Source organism: Petaurus breviceps, unplaced genomic scaffold (assembly GCF_028583685.1).
Source record: "Petaurus breviceps papuanus isolate PSGF00001 unplaced genomic scaffold, PetGlider_PUasm1.0 99, whole genome shotgun sequence".
Taxonomy (NCBI): domain Eukaryota; kingdom Metazoa; phylum Chordata; class Mammalia; order Diprotodontia; family Petauridae; genus Petaurus; species Petaurus breviceps.
This window is the reverse complement of record NW_027187465.1, coordinates 14,436,042-14,455,338: the sequence shown is the minus strand read 5'-3', so window position 1 is coordinate 14,455,338 and position 19,297 is coordinate 14,436,042. Positions and strand designations below refer to the sequence as shown.

The 19,297-nt window shown below is 43.7% G+C and overlaps 1 protein-coding gene and 1 pseudogene across 1 annotated transcript in view; one reads left to right on the top strand and one right to left on the bottom strand.

Moving 5' to 3' along the window:
- KSR2 (kinase suppressor of ras 2) overlaps nt 1-19,297 on the bottom strand; it is a 587,222-nt gene that overhangs the window by 456,701 nt on the left and 111,224 nt on the right. Inside the window, exon 3 of the mRNA XM_069081397.1 lies at nt 5,929-6,079. Coding sequence (XP_068937498.1) covers nt 5,929-6,079 — 151 coding nt within the window. The remainder of the gene's footprint in view (nt 1-5,928; nt 6,080-19,297) is intronic.
- Nucleotides 12,168-15,866, top strand: LOC138156171 (serine/arginine-rich splicing factor 11 pseudogene; annotated as a pseudogene).

Genomic DNA, 19,297 nt, shown 5'->3' with positions numbered 1-19,297 from the left:
CCCAGCTCCCAACAAGTGGTTTTCCAGGCTCTTTTCTTGAAGATTTCTAGGCAGTGAACTCACCATCTCCTGAAGTGACCTATTCCCCATGGGAATAGCCATGTCCATTGGGATCACTCTGTTAGGATTTTATTCCTCATATCAGACTTGCATCTGCCTCCCTATGACTTTCATCCATTGTTCCTAGAGTTCGGCCATTGGGGCCAAGCAGAGCATGTCCCCTTCCTTCTGCTCAACAGCCTGTCAAATAGGTGAAGACAGTCATTTCATCCCCACTTAAGTCTTTTCTTTTCCACATGAACATCTTCAGTTCTTTAGATGAATCTTCCTGTGGTTTCATCCTAAGGTCTTTCACCATCCTCAGTGCCCATCTCTGCATGCTCTCTAGTTTATTATTAATAAATAAATCAATGATGATGGTGATGGTGATGATGATGATGAAGGAGTTGGAGTTGGGCCACTTTCTAGCCCCCTCAAAAGAAAACATTCCCAGAAGCACACTGAATCCATTGTAGATGCTGGGATCAGGGAATTGTAGCTAACATTCAAATACCACCTCAAGGTTTACAAAACATTTTTTCGGTCTTATCTCATCTGATCCTCATGACAACCCTGGGAGGCAGATGTTATTATTGCCATTTTACAGATGAGGAAACTAAAGAACAAAGAATTTATGTGCCTTGTCTGTGACTTCCATGCAGCTAACAAAGATCCAGGCCAGTATTCACCCTCAGGTTTTCATGAGCCCAAGTTCAATGTTTTTTCTATTTCAACACCTAAGCTGCCCCTTAATGTCTGTCAAGTGCTGCCATGGGGATTAGCTGGACTGGACATTCTAGGACCAACCTAGCTAAGCTCATGGAGGTAGGGAGGGATAGAGGTGATTTCTTTTTTCTACCAGAGCAACTCAGGAAGACTTTGTCCTAAGAGGAGATGGGCCTTTGAATTATCAGTAGGGGAAATACACCCACAATGTCAAAACCAAGGATGTATGAAGGATGTATTAAGCAATGACTATGAGCTATGCTGTTTATCCTCAATCCTATGAAGATGCAGAAGTATAACACATAGTGTCTAAAAAAAAGATACAGTGTCTGTCTGTCCTCAAGCATGAGGAAGGAAGGAAGGAAGGAAGGAAGGAAGGAAGGAAGGAAGGAAGGAAGGAAGGAAGGAAGGAAGGAAGGAAGGAAAGAAGGAAGGAAGGAAGGAAGGAAAGGTGCTCTTCCTCTCAAAACTAATTTATTATTTAAGCTAGTTTATTAGTTCTAATTATCATCTATTATCTAAATTAGCAAATTAATATTATTTTGCAAATAAATAGATGGATAGGATAGATCAATAGACAGATAGATAGATACATAGATACATAGATAGATGGATGGATGGATGGATAGATAGATGATAGATAGATAGACAGACAGGATAAATAGATGATAGATACATACATACATACATAGGCAGACAGAATAAATGAACATTTATTAAACGCTTACTATGTACCACATACCGTGCTAAGCACTGAAAATACAAGCACAAAGGAAGGCAGCTCTTGCCCTCAGGGAGCTTACATCCTAATGGGGGAAAGATGGCACTAAAAGAGAGTTGAGATGGGGGAGAGGCAGCTCAGGAGGCATAGGCTGGTCTGGGTCTGAAGTAAGCATGGTTGGCATGAAGGCTTCCTAGTTGAGGAAGGTGTGGTCACAGGGCAGAGCCCATCCAACTCAGGATGAGGCCTTGGGTCAGAAGGCCAATGAGTAGAGGTAAAAAGCTGATCCAGAGAATCATGTGTTGATTTGGGTTTGAAGGCACATATGTTTGAATATATTTAATGTACTTATGCATGCTATCAGCTCTGTTAATAATAGTAATGATAATAATAACAACGCTAGCACATGTGTGGTAACTTAAGGCTTTTACAAAACGCTTCACAAAGATTATCTCATTTGTCCTCATGACAAGCCTGTGGGGTAGGTGCCGCTAACCCCATTTTATAGATGAGGAATTAAAGACCGAGACAGATTGCTGTTATTGTTCATCCTTCATTCCGAAAGAGGACCATGACATATGGAAGGGGACACCATGATTTGCACATGATTTGGATTTAAGTGAGGCAGGGCTGTGCAAGGTCACCAGCCTCACTTTCTCCTCTGGGGTCATCTAGGTCCAGGGGCCAGATATCGATCAGGATGACTGGAGATGACCCCTGAGAGAGAAGGAGTTCCTTGTCCAAGGTATCACAACTGGTAAGTGTGAGGCAGGACATGAACTCAGGTCTTCCTAACTCGAAGTCCAGTGCTCTGGCCACTGCACCACCCGGCTGCCTTGAGGTCAGGGACTGATTGATTATTGTTCATATCCTCAGTGCTTATACTCAGTCGTTAACATTTGTAACTAAGTGTATGCGTCCTCCTCATACCCGGCGTGGTGTACCCTACGGGACTCAGTCTCCTGCCAGCGCCCCGTCCCCTGACTCAAGCACCCCATCAGGGCTCTTCCCCCTCCGACAGATTGCTCCACCCCCGGGATCCCGCGCATCCGGTGACCCATCTGCTGTTAAGGCAGCCGGAAAAAATGCTCACACATCAAGGTGATGGCTCCTCCCGACCCACCAGACCTGTGGGTAACAGAGCCAGCCGGTGACTTACAACTGAAGATTAAGAGGCTGTCCTGATGCTCTGCTCCTGGCATTCCTGCCTTTGGTCGGTTACTCTTGGACTCTTAGTAGGACAATTGATGGGACTCTGATTGCAAAGAATGAGACTTATGGCCAGCCCACCCTCTCCTTTGATCTCTGTGCCCTGCTCAGCTCCAGGTTCATGTTGTTTACAGGCATGTATTCTGGGGGGACTGTTTGTGGAGACGTGGGTGGCCAGAGCAGCCTCTATTCCACCCAGTTGTTTGTCTGCCCTGAGGATGAGTCTCCCAATTGTGGGGGACAAGGGGACCAGTCCCTTTTCAATTGGTCCCCTTGGCTCACGTCCCTTGTAACTTCCCTTACAGGAAAAAGGATCCAGGCTGTCAAGCTGTTTGCCCCTGGACTTGGTTGAGTCCGAGTTTCAACTATGAACAAGAAAAAGGGGGGAGTGAAGTGTCCACCAGAAATTATACACCTAAGCCCCCTCCCAACCTGCTAGAAGGGGGCCCCTACCAGGGTACCTAGAAACCACCTGTTCGGCCACAGTAGTTAGGAGACTTTCCACCTGTGTTGCTAGAAACGGCCCAAGGTTTTGTTTGTAACCAGGGCTTTGCAAGGTAACCAAGGCTTCACCAGAAACGGCACCACACCCCCTTGGAACCACACTTCATTGTTAGCAACATCTTGGTCTAGAAAAATTTGCTCTGCAGAAGGCTCGGGGCTGTCTTCCCTACTTGGGAGGCAGTCCCTGGCTGGCCAACTAATAAACACTCCTATCAAACTGTAATTGGCTTTGCTGTCATGTTATTGCTCGGCTGTCCATTTCAAAACGTAGCAAAATATCATGGCGTTGACAGTAGATTTCATTTTTACAGACCGTGCCTTAAACCTAAATCACTCTGGTCCTCCTTGATTGGCCAACAACAGGTCCCAGCGCAAGCCTCATTGGGTCATTGTTTCAGTTCCGATGGCTCAGAGTGAGTGTAAATAGTAATTGTTTCTGTTCTGGCCAGAAATCGTGATGATCTTCCCCTCTCAGATTGATTTTTTTTTTGACTAGGTCAAAGAGGACACTCTTTGCCTCATTCTTACCTAGCCTTCATCACTGAATGGGCATTGCCTCAAATAAACTGAGATCTGGGAAAGATCTAGCTTCGCTTAAAAAGTCTCCCACTGTATCAAAAGACCATCAGCAACAACCTCCAGCACCTAGAACATATCAGGGTCTTTGTACTTAATAAATGAAACTGAAATGTCAATCATGACTATTTCTCTTACTACTGGTTCCAAGAAACAAAATCTGGCCCAGACCCCACCCATAACTTAATGAGATCATTAAAGTAGATGGCCTCTGAGATTGCTTCCAGCTCCATAACTAGACCCCCAGAATGAGATCAAAGCAAGGGGTCTTCGACTTTGTTCTGTGACCCTTCTCATGATCATGTTTTTAAGTGCATAAAATAGGATTATGAAAGAAACCAATTATATTGAAATATGGCTATTATGCAAAAATAAGTTCACAGACCCCACTGTGCTATCTGGAGCACATGCCTGGACATGAGGCCATATCCTACCAGACATTAATTACAGTGTGGCCTCATTCTTGAGAGTCATGCAGGGGCTGCCCTAGATCCCAGAGGGTAAGGAGGCAGAAGAGGAAGGGAGGATAAATTTGGCCTCTTTCTTAAAGACTCCAGGGCAAGACTGAAAATCTGGGTGGGACAGAAACTATAATATAACCCTGATCCTGTATGCACCAAGTAGTTTTGAAATCTAGCTTCAGATGCTTACTAGTTGAGTGACTCTGGGCAAGTCACTTAACCTCTGTTTGCCTCAGTATCCTCATGGGAAGAATAGCTTCTACCCTCCCAAGATTGTTGTGAAGATCAAATGAGATAATATTTGTTACCAAAAAAGGTACTTACCACAATGCCTGGAACGTAGTAGGCACTATATAAATGTTTTTATTCCTTCCTTTTCCCTTCCTTTCTCTTCCCCTTGAAATGATTACTGTCTTCCTCCTCTCACTTCAACCCTAAGGGGGTATATGTAACAACCCAGAAGAGGCATATACCTTGCATCACTAAGACAACCCAGAGGAAAAAATCAGATAATTCCATCTCCCCTTGCATAAAGGAAAAAACAGAATCTCAGACTTAAAAAGGATCTGAGAAGCAATCCAGACTCTGCTTGAAGACCTCCATAGAAGGGAAGCCACCAGTTCCTGAGGGAGTCCATCTCACTTTGGGACAACTCTCTGTTAAGCAATTTTTCCTGATATCCAACCCACTTAAGTCCAACTTCCACCCCCTGTCCCTCACTCTACGTTATGGGACTAAACAAAACAAGCCTAATCTCTCTTCCACATGACAGCCTTTCTAGTATTTGCAGACAGCTATCATATCTCTCCACCTCAAAGCCTTCCCTTCTCCGGACCGAACATCCTCAGATCCTCCCATGACTTGGATTGAAGACCCTTCCCCATTGTGACTGTTGTCCTCTGGTGCTCTCCAGCTTTATTATGATCCTAAACTGTAGTGCCCCAAACCCATCATCACATTCCAAGCGTCCTCTGATCAGAGCTGAGTACAACGGGCCCATCACTTCTGAACACTATCCCTCTCTTCCTGAGGCCGAAGATCCCATGCGCTTTCTTGGTGGCCATATCATGCCACACTGACTCATCCTGAGCTCACAAGCCACTAAGCTTTTTTCAGACACGTTGCTGTCTAACTTTTTCTTCCCCATCTTGTATTTGTGAGGCTGATGTCTTGAATCCAAGTGTAAGAATTTACATCTGTTCCTATTCGATTTTGTGTTATTCAATTCAGCCCACTGTTCTTGCTATCAAGAACTTTTTGAATCTTGCCCTCCAAGAGGGAAGCGATCCCTCCAAACATCTTCAAGCAGCCCATCCATGCCTCTATTGAAGCCTGATAAAGATGTGACTCGTACTGAGATCTCTCCCTCTGGGAATGCCAACAACGGTACACATGGACCCTACAGACCCATATGGACTATAGGCTTTAACAAGCACCACCTGGGCCTACTGAGTCTGACAATAATCACTTTGAACAGACTGTTTTGCCTCTGCTCCCAATCCAATCCCTCCATTGCTTCCCCTCCTACTCTGTATACACATACAGAACAAACACTGCTTCCTCTCACCTTGGGATTTAAAGGCAGAAGAGAAAGGGGAATCAATGGCACAACAGACCTGCTAGAAAAAAACCTACCGTAGCCTCTGTCCTTAGAGGTAGGAAAAAGGGAACCACGTCAGGGCCCTGGCTCACCTGCCATGTGGACGTTCCGGAGGCAGGAGAGGGAGGCATTGAGACGGGCACACTCCTCTGGATTGGCTCCATATTTCTCCACTGTTTCAGACACCTGCTGGTCGGTCATCTCCAGAAGCTGCTCTAGGCTCAGCTGACCCAGGGTGATTTCCTTGGGAGCGAAGAGAGAATACAGGTAACCCAGACTATAGATTTGTAGATCACAGGAATCAGACCCTATGTTTCTCTCATAGAGTTATAACTAGGAATCTTTGCAAGCATTAGGAATCACATCCAGGACAAGCCAGAATGATTACTGCTGGGCAAGTAGAGGCAGGACAGGGCCAGAGAAAAGTTGACCAGGGGTCTGGACACTGGAGATAAGAGGAAGTCCATTATGGTAACTTATGGTTTTAAACTATTCTTGCTAACTAGGAGCTAGGTGTTATTTCTAAACTCTGAAGGACTACAAATGCCCTCTAACATCAGAGCCCTGGGGAAAAAGCCCCAGTCACCATGACCTGGTTGCAGTTCAGCTCTTGGATCACCCAAGGGGTTGGCACAGGACTTAGTGCAATATTGATGACGGATAAATATTCATTCATTCTACGACTGCCTTCCATCTGCTACTACTACTAATAGCTTCTATGTATTCGGCACTTTGAAATTTGCAAAGCACTCAATACATGTTATTTCGTTTGATTGTATGAGGTAGGTATTACTATTTTCACTGAATCTACCCAATTCTATAAAAAGTAAGTACTTCAGGGCAGAGATTGTTTTTGCCTTTCTCTGTGTTCTCCCCACTTAGCAAAGTGTCTGCCCCATAGTAAGCATTTAATAAGTGGTTGTTGATTAAATAATCTATATGTAATGGTGACAGAGGTATCACACACCAATCAATCAATCATTCTACCCCCTTTAAGTAATTTCATGAGCTACAGCAAGAGAAAACTACCTGTACCATCTTAGGGCTAGCCCTGGAGTCCTAAGGGGAGATATGTATGTGCCCCTCAGAGAGCTGACCTGCAGTACAAGGAAAAGCTGGGAGAGCAGCTCCAAAGCCTGTGCTTGCTACATCTGAATAGTGACATTGTTGGACAGTTTAAATAAGATATGATTTGGAGGCAAAGAGTCTGGGTTTGAATACTATTCGTATGAACTTGGACAAGTCCCTTAAGATCTATGGGCCTCAGTTTCCTCTTTTATAAAATCAGGGGTTGGACTAGATGATCTGGATGGTCCCCCTTAAATCTACTATCCCATGATCTTTGATGGTGAGGTGAGAAAAAGATTGAGACATGGGAAGAGCAGAAAGCAGGACTGGCAAATTCCTCATCAGAGACAGAGATTCCCATACCTATAATAAAGGGAAGACAGAACAAATCACAAATTTAGAGAAGACTTCTAAGTTATCAAGTCCAACTTCCTAATTTTCAAGACAAGAAAACTGAGCCATAGAGAGGCTAAGTGACTTGTTCAGGGTCACAAAAGCACCAAGTGTCCAGGATTTGAGCTCAGGTGTTCCAACTCCAGGTTCAGGCCTCCTTTTATCTGAACCACGCTGCCATCATCCATGACTTTCCCAGAACCACAGCCTTTCAGAGTTGGAAGGAAGCTCAGAGGCCATCTAGTCCAACAAAAATCCCCTCAAAAGGGCAGCTAGGTGGCGCAGTGAATAGAGCACCGGCCCTGGAGTCAGGAGGACCTGAGTTCAAATCTGATCTCAGACACTTAACACGTCCTACCTGTGTGACCTTGGGCAAGTCACTTAACCCCAACTGCCCTGCCTTCCCTCCTCCAAAAAAAAAAAGACAAGAATCCCCTCAACAATATCCCTGGGCAGGCGTTCCAGGTTTTGTTTGAAGAGCTCCAGTGATGGAGAACTCATTACCAGTTCCACTTCAGGACAACTATCACTGCCAGGAAGTTTCCCCAACATCAAGACTAAATCAGCTCTTTGCAACTTCTCCCCATTACTCACAGTCTCCTCTATGAGTTCTTCCCTGCTTCTTCTGGCTAATCCCTCTCTCCCTCCCTAAATGTCCTTTTTCTCGATTTCTCCTTTGCTACTATCATCTTCTTCCTCACATCATCATTTTTGAGATTTTCTTCAGATCTCCATCCCACTTCCTGCCCAGTAGAGCACAAACGATTTGAGGGCAGGGACATTTGCATCTGGGATACACAGGGCCTTACACATAACAGGCCCTTAACAAAGCAGCATGGCATCATAGAAAAAGTCCTAGGCTTAGAGTCAGAGGACCTTAGCTCCCAGGAATAGGGGAGACCCTGGGAGGAAGAGGGAAGGAAATAAGCGTTTATAAGCACCTAGTATGTGTCAGGTGAGAGAAATGATTATTTCTCTTTTGTATTTAATAACTAGTTATTGAATTAGAATCAAGGTTCTTCCCCTTTTCTACTTCCATATCCAGAAACCAACCAGTGTGGGAAATCTTGCTCAAAGACTTACCCAGGCCAAGATCTAATCAAAGACAGTGAAGAAATTCTAAGTTCGGGTGAATGGATGGATTCCTGCTCAATGTGTTTACTCAGAAAATCAGGGGAAATGTAGATTCTCTCTTTTGTCAGACCAGTGATATGGAAATTGATAAATCTTTTTGACCAAGATTTGGGTTCTCAGTGTACCTCATTGGAATATGGCTCACTTCTCATTGTAATATTAATTCTCTTATTAATTATTAACCAATCAGTGTTGATTGCCACCTTCAGGACTGCCACTGTAAGAGTGGTGGGCTTTGGCATTCAAGAGTGCCACTGACCTCTTTTATTAATAAAATGCTAGCATTATTAGTAAAGTGATTGATTACCCAGAAACTATGTCTCTCGAATTTTTTCAACATCACACAGGCACTGGGCTAAGTGATTTTACAAATAATATCTCATTTGATCCTCACAATAACCCTGAGAGTTGTGTTATTATAATCCCCATTTTACAGTTGAGAAGACTTAGGGATATAGAGGCTAAGTGACTTGCCCAGGAACACACAGCTAGTCAATATCTGAGGCCAGATTTGAGCTTAGATCTTTTGGACTCCAAAGCTCTATCCACTGCATCCCCAGCTGTTGCAGGAGAACATAATCTTTGTCTTAATCCTCATCACCCTTTTCTTGCCTGAATTCCAATGAAATTTTGTTTTCCCCAAAGAGAATGTTCTTTTTTTATCTTGGATTCAGTCATTTAACAAACACTCATTAAGTATTAGACTGTGAACTTCTTAGATCAGGAACTTTCTTTCCCCTTTCTTTGTATCTCCTGCACTTGGCACAATGTCTGACACGGGAAAGGTACTTAATAAAGACTAAGCATCTGTAATTGGAGGACTGGTCGATACGGCCCAATTTCTTAGGGCATGTAAAATATCCCTTGCCTAGTTTCAATCCAACACATGGGATCCAGCCATGAGTAACTGAAGGAGATGGTCCTATGGGGTGATGAAGGACTTTTCTAATTGGCTTTAAAGATAAAAGGACCAATGATGAAGCTAGAACTGAGTTCAAATATAAAAGGAGCAAGACACTGTTCCCTCAACCTTTTTTGCCCTTCTCTCTTCTTTGGTGGCTGTGTAGAAACTGTTTTTAGTCTCCAGGTTGGAAGAAGGGCAGTGGCTTTGGCTGCCTTATCTCCCCATTCAGCTGCCATGTGGCCCTGAAGACATGGTGCCTCTTTTGGGTGAGTCTATTCTTTCCTGATCTTAAGTAAACAAATATTCCGAGGCAGAATGGACCAGGTTATGACTCTCAGAGCTTTGAAAGGGAAGAAGAACCATCACAGCTCCCCACCCACCCACCCCAGCAACCAGAAGTCACTGCAATAAGCAACAGCCCAGAGGGGCAACTTGCTTGACCCAGCCTAAGCAATGAATTCATCAAACAGCACACATTGTGTCCTGCAAACAAGGAAACAACTTGTCTATAGTCAATGTCCCACCCAAAAGCAAACGTGCTGGGGGCTCATGACCAATAATCCCCAAGCTGTCAAGGTTATCCATAGGTCCCTGAGAAGATCAGGCGTAGCCACTGGCCTCTAGAAACCCAACCTGCCCATGCTTGGGGGAGTTAAGAGAGTAAGCCAAGGGGGTGCTACACATCTTCTATATGCCAGCCACCGAGATGGACCCTGGAGATACAAATATATATACACACGTGTATTTTGTGTATGTGTGTGTATTAAAAACAGCCCCTATCCTTATGGGGCTTACATTCCATAGGGTGGAACAAAACATTCACAGAACGTATATTAAATATGAAATAGATACAAAGTAACTTCTGAGGGGAGAGAAGAGGGCTAACAACTTAGAAGATGAGAATCCCTGACACCTGAAATGCTGCTTAAAAGAAACCAGGAAATTCCATGAGGCAAAGGAGAACAGAGAAAGACGCTGCCCAAAGACACGGACAAGGAAGGTGAAACACTATAGATGGGCTAGTTCAGGCAACACATAGTAGGTACTTCATGTGATTTCAATTAGGATGAATGGGAAGGTAGGGGAGGCTAGGTGGGGCAGTGAATAGAGCACTGGCCCTGGAGGCAGGAGGACCTGAGTTCAGGTCTAGCCTCAGACACTTAACACTTACTAGCCATGTGGCCTTGGGCAAGTCACTTAACCCTAATTGCCCTGCCTTCCCCCCTCCAAAAGGCAGCAATATCTAGATAGATAGATAGATAAATAGATAGAGAATTTTTTTTAAAAGGTAAATGGGAAGGGACTTTAGAGATCATTTAGTCTAACCTCCTTTACCTAAGGGAAGACTAAGGCCAAGTAGGGAGAAATGACTTGAATAAAGTTATCCTGCTACTAAGTGGCAGAGCTCAGCAGGATTCCAATCTGAGCCTCTAACTTGACATTGAGTGCTTCCTCCCTCTCTTCTTTGCAGGGATTATGGATACAGAATATCACATGTACCATTAGGTTTAGTTGATATGTTGGTTAGTTTTATTATACTGCTCTCCTCTCTCTCTCTCTCTGTCTGTCTCTCTCTGTCTCTCTCTCTGTCTTTCTCTGTGTCTTTGTCTCTCTGTCTGTCTCTGTTTCTGTCTCTCTCATACAAAGAATAACTTGATAGAAGTGGAGAAGAGGGATATATTCTCTAATAGAGGTAATGTAAGCATAAAAGATATCAATAAAAATAAATCAAAATCTGATGGTCTTCCCAACTTTGGACAAGACCTTCCCCCTCCCTGAGCCTCAGTTTCCTCCTTTAAACTGAGGAGATGGGACTACATGATCTCCTGGGTCCCTCTCAGCTCTGTATCCTATATAACAATCACCTAACTAGGTTGACTATTCTGGTGGGGAAGGGGCAATCAGAGCAGCTTAAACACCTAGAAACTAGGTATGGGCCAGGTCTCTTGAGGATTCACTTGGCCTTGCTTTGGTATCAAAGATTTAGAATCCGATCCAATACTCTCATTTTACAGATGAGTAAACTGAGGCTCCAAGAGATGAAGTGACTTCCATCAGCAGCAGGAAGCCTGGCCCAGCCTGAACAGAAAGCTGCTTCGCTTCCATGCAGAGCAGATATTTACCCTGAATAAAGAAAAGCCTTTTTCCAGCTCTATTTTATAGCTTTGCTCTGCCCTCTTGTGGCCATATCCAAGAAGTGCGTCATGATGCAGCTGGATTCCACCATCCTGGGTCACTAAGCATGCCATGAGCATTTTTTACATACAAACCACTGTCTGGTCCAAAAAAGCAACAGCTCCTCCTACTCTGCTCAGTGATCACTGTCCTGGGCACTGAGGAAGATGTGAAATTTAGATGGGACCCATAGATCATAAGATCTTCTATGACAATACAAACTCCTACAGGGTATTTCTAATCCCAGATTTAGCACAATGTCTGGTATATAATAGGAGGTTAATAAATGCCTGTTTAAGGATGATGATGATGATGATGATGATGATGATGATGATGATGATGATGATGATGATGATGATGATGATGATGATGTTGATGATGATGATGACAGATAATATTTATATAGCACTTATGTGCCAGACACTGTGCTAAGAACTTTACAAATATTTTCTCATTTCATCCTCACAACAATGATACGGTGATATTATTATCTGTATTTTTCAGATGAGGAAACTGAAGCAAACAGAAATTAAGTGACTTGCCCAGGGTCACACAACCAGTCTGAGGCTGGATTTGAACTCAGATCTTCCTGATCCCAGGTCCAGAGACTATTCACTATGCCACCTAACTAAATGAATAAATGTGGTTCCTGCCCTCATGGAGCTTACTACAGCAGAGTCTTATATGAGCATCTATATGGTATGGTGAATAGAATGCTGGACTTAGTACTGAGAAACCCTCCTCAAATAGCTCTTAAGCTTTGTGATCACAGGGGGAGTGACTTCATCTCAGAGTCTATCCCAAAGTGGACTGGGCTGCCTTGGGAGGTCATGGCTTCCCCCCACACTGAAGGCCTTCAAACAGAGGCACTTGCCAGGCATGGATTGTTTCTCTAACATTCCCAGAATCACAGAATTTTAGAGGGGATTTTTGGTTCTATATGGTCATTGAGGTACCTTCCAACTCAAAATTCTATGATTCTAAAAATCTTAGTTTTCTTATCTATAAAACAGAGGGTAATTATCCTCCTATAACTTATCTAACAGAGAGCTGAGGTAGCAGCAATATGGTGCAGTGGATAAAGCACGCATAGAGTCAGAAAAACTCATTTTCTTGAGTTCAAATCTGGCCTCAAACAAGTACTTACGAGCTGTGTGACCTTGGGAAATTCACTTAACTCAGTTTCCCTCTGTTTCCTTATCTGTAAAATTAGCTAGAGAAGGAAATGGCTAACCACTCCAGTATCTTTTCAAAGAAAACTTCAAATAGGGTGATGGAGAGTCAGACACAATGGAAAAATGACTCAAAAACATCTTTGCCAAGACAATTCCCAAAGGGGTTGTAGAGAGCTGATTGAAAAATGCCTCCTCAACAACACAGAGAGTTGGTGATAAAGATAAGTAGATAGGACAAGACCTCCTACTCTTGATGACTTCAAGCCCCCGGGCCCAGATGAACTAGCTCACAGATGCTGAAAGAAAAGGCCTCACAGGCCAGAGAACTTGAGAAGATCATGGGGAATGGGAAAAGCATGAAAGGACTGGAGAAGAGCAGGTGCTCAGGGTTTATTGTAAGGGAAGACAATCAGGTTGGAAAACTGCAGGCCAGTGAGTGTACCTTCAGTTCCTAACACAGATCTGACAATGTTAAACGCCTGAAAGGAGTTGGTAAAGAGGGTGTCTCCACACCACCTTCAGATTTAAATGAAGAGACCTTAGAATATCTCTAGTCTAACCCACACACACATTTAACAACAGATGAGGAAACTGAGGCTAACAGAGATGAGGCAACTTTTTCCAAGGTTACAGAGACTAAATTTGGCAAAGGTAAGATCTGAACCCACGAGCTCTAACTACAAATCCATTGCCTTTTCCAATGCACTACACTGTCTCCTTCGATTTAATACGTTTACAGGAAGGTGAGCCTTTGTCTGGGATTCTGATTGTGTTTTTCTACGAAGGGCATGGCCACAGGCTTTGGTATCTCCTATAGAATGGGTTGCAGTCATATTGGCCATTTTGGTGGGACTCCAACGTCATGGAATGGACTTCTCTGGAAGGAGTTAGCCTTGTGTATGGCCCTAAAAGGTGAAACCAACAAATCTGCTGGCCTTCTTTCGATGTATTCCACCCGGCCTCTCAGATGCTGGCCTCCCAACAGGAGCAGAGCCGGGTCCTGAAGGGACAGTTAATGTCACGAATGGCCCAAGGTACACAGCAATGATATGTGCTCTAGGTTACAGAGCCTAACAGAAGAGTATCTGATCCCAGATGTCAAGAATTCCTGGTTCAAGCCTTGGAGAGGCAGGGCTGCAGCCTGAGAGATAAAGGGATCACGGATACTGAGTCAGAAGAGTCCATCTGATCCAGACCCCTCATTTAGGAGATAAAGAAACTGCTTTAGGCCAAAGATATAGGGAGCAGCAGATCCAGGAATTGAACACAGGGTCTCTGACTGCAAATCCAACAATCTTTCTCCTACAACATGCTGGCTGCCATAAAGAAAGAAACCGTTTGGCCAGCACCCAAGAAAAGTCAGCCTGGTGGCCCAAGAGAAGGGTGAAGAATGAAGAGGTCTAGGAGACACACTGGCAGAGGTGGGCACTCTCTGAAGTAGAGTCTACAACTATGGAGAGAAGATTGTTGAAGGGCCTAAGGAGAGGGATTGACCTGGAGTCAAAAACACCTGCATTCAAATCCAGCCTCAGACATTTACTAGCTGGGTGACCCTGGACATGTCACTACACCTCTGTACTTCCTCTTCTCTGTCAGATTTCCTAGAATTCAGAGGAAAGGCATGTAGGACTCTGATGGACTAAAATGCTTCAGAGGTAGGTGACCCAAGAGGATTGGGAGACAAGTTGCTCGAGAATGAAAATCTGAAGACACAAAGGGAAACTATCCCAGTGAGGAGAAAGAATGGCATTTGTCTGAAGACACCAATATGGACCCATAAGGAACTCACCAACAATCTTAGGTTTAAAAAAGAAATGTAGAGAAGACAAAATGAAAAGTAGATAACCAAGAATGAATATAAGAACATGACATGGTCCTGAAAGAAATGAAAGGCAGCCAAAAGGAGCTGGGTCTTCATCATATTAGGTGAAAAGGATGTTCAAAGAATGAATATGACCTTTGCTTGGGGTAGATAAGACTATGTGCCAATTAACAACATAGGGAAAAGTCTGGACCACTCAGTGGTTGCTTTGCCGCATTTTCTCTGCCAAAGAGGGAAGAGAACCTTTGTATTGGAGATGACTGAACAGAAATAACTCAATATGGAGTTTATACCCAAGATAAGTAAGTTGGTAGGGGTGCACCTAGCTTCCCATGAGCAACTCCCCTGGCCCAGGTCAAATACATCTTCCAGTCCTGAAAGAACTGGTCTTTGTCATTTCTGAATGACTCCATGATCTTTGACACACAAGATGAGAAAGGAAGCACAAGAATGGAGAAGGGAAAATGTCCCGATTCTTTAAAGATGGAAAAGGACAGAAACCACAAACTACTGGCCAGTGAGCTTGAGTACTGTAACAAAATTCACACAGGTTTGGAGACTGAACTCTTTGCCTGGCTTTTATTGATATTTTTTGTTTTAAATAAGCTCCTAATTCACCAAGATATGATTGTGTGAACTGGGACCCTCTTGGCTAAAGAGCGAACTCTCTGTTACTGCCAGGCCAGGGAGTTCCAGGCAAATCTCTAGTCTCCAAGGATCAAGGGGGTAGTAAGGATGTAGGGTAAGGCAAAGTCACATGCCATTGCCTCCCAGGGGAAGGGAAAAAGGTGATCTAAGAAGAATCAGCTCTTCCTCCTTTCTTGCTAGGAGAGGAAAAAACCAGAGACAAAAAGAAAGAAGAAAAAGAGAAGAAACGTTCTAAAATGCCACCCAAAAGCTACAGCACAGCATGTTGGTCACGGAGCACTAGCCAGGACAGGTGACGCAGAAGGAGCCGGAGGGGAACAAGGTCACCCATAAAAAGCCCCACTCTCCAAAGAGAAAGCTCTCTTGGTCACCCTTGCCCAAAAACCCAAGAAAGAAGAAAGAAGATAAGGACAAAGAGAGGCGAGATGAACGAGGGCAGTCGACCAGCAAAAACAAGAAAAGCAAAGATAAAGAAAAAGAACGGGAAAGAAAATCAGAGAGCGATAGAGATGTCAAACAGGTGAGAAGAGATTACAATGAGAACAAGGCTATGACAGCGGGCAGGAGAAAAAGGAAGATAAGGAAGCCCCAGAAGCGGGCTCCCCCAAGGCCAAGGAGTCATCTGGGGAGAAGGGCAGCGCAGATTCCCTGAGAGAGTCCGAGGTGAACAGGGATGACCGCCATGAGCAAGACATGGACATGAGCAACTGAGAAGGGCCGCCCGCGCCCGGCCAGCTGTGGACATGCCTCAGTGTCCTTCTTCGTGTGGTTTCTGTCTGCCTGTTTGTTACCCCAAACCTAGATGAGTCTAACTCTGAGCTATCAATGGTTGTGGCTCCTGATCCTCGTTCTTCACAGCCGGAGTGCCCTGGGTCCCCCCTCCGTGGGTTTGCACAGCCCAGCAGTCCCATCACGCTGGGGCTGCCAGTGGGCACAAGAGTAACCAGCTGCATGCATCTCTAGCAGGCATGGATTGCAGATGTTGGATGATCTCTCCTCCTTTATCAAATAAGCTCACATAGACCATCTCCAGAGTTTGATTCTTCACAGTACTAGAACCATACAGGGGATGCACTGATTGTTACTAGACTGGTAGATGAGAAGAAGGCCATGGATCTAGCTTCCCTAGATTCTGGCAAAGCTTTTGATGAAGTGTCTCTTGCTAGTCTTGTGGAGAAGGATGGAGAGATATAAATTAGAAGATAAAGTTATTTTTTTAGAACCCCTTGGTTGACCCAGCTCAAATATTTGTAAACGGTTGAGTGTTCCTGTGGAAGAAGTTTCCAATGGAGTACCCCCAGGAATCTGTGCTTGGCTTTGTGCTGTTTAACCTTTCCACCAATCAGTTAATCAATAAGCATTTATAAAGTCCCTGCTCTCAGGGAGCTCACAGCTTAATGGAAGAGGTAATATGCAAACAGTTACGTACAAATAATCTATATAGATGGGATAAATTGAAAATAACCAAAAGAGGAAAAAACACTAGAATTAAAGGGAATTAGGGAAGGTTGCCTGTGGAAGGTGAGATTTTAGATGGGACTTAAAGGAAGTAAGGACATGGAAAGGAGGAGGGAGAGCATTCCAGGCATGGGGAACAGCCAGTGCAAATGCCCAGAGTCTGGAGAGGCAGTGCCTTGTTTGAGGAAGAGCAAGATCATATTACTGGCATGCAGAACACATGAAGGGGAGTAAAATGTAATAAAACAGGAAAGATAGAGAGGGGTCATGCTGTGAAGGGCTTTTAATACCAGAGGATTTTCTATTGAAACCTGGAGGTGAAAAGGAGCCCCTGGGGTTTATTGAGTGACATGACCTGGACCTTAGCTTTAGGAAGATGACTGAGTGGATAGATAGGAGTGAAGAAAGAATGTGCAGGTGATATGAAGCTGGGAAAGAGAGCTAACACATTTGATGACACCCATAAGCTACAAGAATCTTGACAAGTTAGAGCATTTGGTAGAATATAATAAGATGAACTTAGACAAGGATAAATATAGGCCTACATTTTGGATATTTAAAAAATCAACTTCACAAGTACAAGATGGGGGAGGCACAGTTAGAAGGTGGTTGTTCTGAAAACATGCTGGGAGGTTTTAGTGGACAGCATCACCAGTGGGACATAGCAGACACAGAAAGCTAATGAGATCCTGGGCTGCATTAAGAGAGGCTTGGCTTCTAAGAACAGAGAGATGATGATAGATAGTCTGTCTGTACTCTGCCTTTGGAAGACCTCATATGGGTGCTATGACCCAGATGGAGGAGCCATGAGAAGGATACTGACAAAATGGAGAATGTCCAGAGGAGGGCAACAGAGATGGTGAAAGGGCCTTGAGTCCACAACATACAAATATTGGTTTAAGGAAGTGACCATGTTAAGCCTGGAAATGAGAAGACTTGGAGGGACATGAGAGTTGTCTTCTAACTTCTGAAGAAGAAGGAAGTTAAACTTATTCTTCTGAACCTTAGAAGGCATAACCAGGAAAGTGGGTTACAAAGAGGTCAATTTAAGCTGAGTGTCAGTGAAAATGTGTTAATAAAGCTCTCCTTCATCAAGAGATGGTGGATTCTCTCTCCCTGGAGGTCTTCAAGCAGAGTCTTGATGGGGCATGTCTTATTGGGGATTCCTCTCATGGGTGGCTCAGGCAAGATGGCCACTGAGATCCCCTCTAACTCAGATTTTGTGTTCTTTTAGCTGCCTTCCTCATCCTCATGCATGCCACTCTACTGCCCAGCACTGGTATGTGATCCTCTCCACAGGCTGTCCCTATGTCCCTGGAATACCTTCCCTCTTCCATCTTCCTCTTAGACTCTCTTAGTTCTTTCACAGTTTTGCCCAAATGCAACCTAATACATTAGAACTCTTCAGATGTCCCCCAATTACAAACGCCCCCCCCCCCCCAAATGACCCTGCATTTAATTCATATAATTTACTTTGTGTATACTTATATAATTGACACATAGTCTCCCCACTTTGGAAAATAAGGTCTCTGAAGGCAAGGACCATTGAATTTTTGTCTCTGTATCACTAGCATCTAGGACAGGGTCTGGCATGTAGCAAGTGTTCGATAAATGCTTTTTGATCAGCAGACTGATTGAATGAATAACAAACATTTGATTAATGTTCGTTATTAATAATAATAGCTAGTATTTATATAGTGCTTTAAGGTTTGCAAAGCACTTTACAAATATGATAATAACATTTTATCCTTACAACAACCCTGGGAGGTAGGTTCTATTATTATCCCAATTTTACAGATGAGGCAGAGACAGAGGTGAAGGAACTCACCCAGGGTCACACAGTTTTATCCATTTTAATTTCTAATATGGCAAATATTAATAGCTATAGCCCATATAAACAAAAGGGCCTTGAGGCCCTCAATAATTCTTGTAAAATGAAGAGGTTGGACTGGATGACCTCTGAGGTCCTTCCCAGCTCTCTAGATCTATGACTTAAGACCTTGGGCAAGTGGTTTACCCTCTCTGGGTCCTGGTTTTCTCATTTTGGAAATGAGAGAGCTGGACTTTTCAGCAATTCATAAAAATTTTTATCTCAGAATCCCTTTGTACTCAAAAATTATTGAGGGCCCCAAGGACCTTTTGTTGTGTGTTACAGCTATTAATATTTAACATATTAGAAATTAAAATGATACAATTTTAAAGTATTTATTAATTCTTTAAAAAGAATAATAGATTCTAAGATAACACATTTTTTTAAAAATGAAAAATAATTGCATTTTCCAAAACAAACAAAATTTGATGGGAAAAGTGGCTTAAGAGGACAGCTGGATTCTCATAGATGTTTCTGCCTTCAATGTGTTGTGATATGTTGCTTTGGTTGAAGTCTGGGAAGAAAAGTCAGCCTCCCACAGGTGTGTAGTTGGAAAAGGGAAGACTATTTTTGTTGTTGTTCAGATGGGTCGGATTCTTTGTGACCTCACTTGTAGTTTTTTTGGGCGGAGATACTGAAGTGGTTTGCCATTTCCTTCTCCAGCTCATTTTACAGAAGAGGAAACTGTGGCAAACAGGGTTAAATGATTTGCCCAGAGTCACACAGCAAGGAAGAGTCTGAGGCTAGATTTGAAATTATGTCTTCCTGACTCCAGGTCCACTCTCTCTCAATTGAGCCACCTAGCCACCCCGAG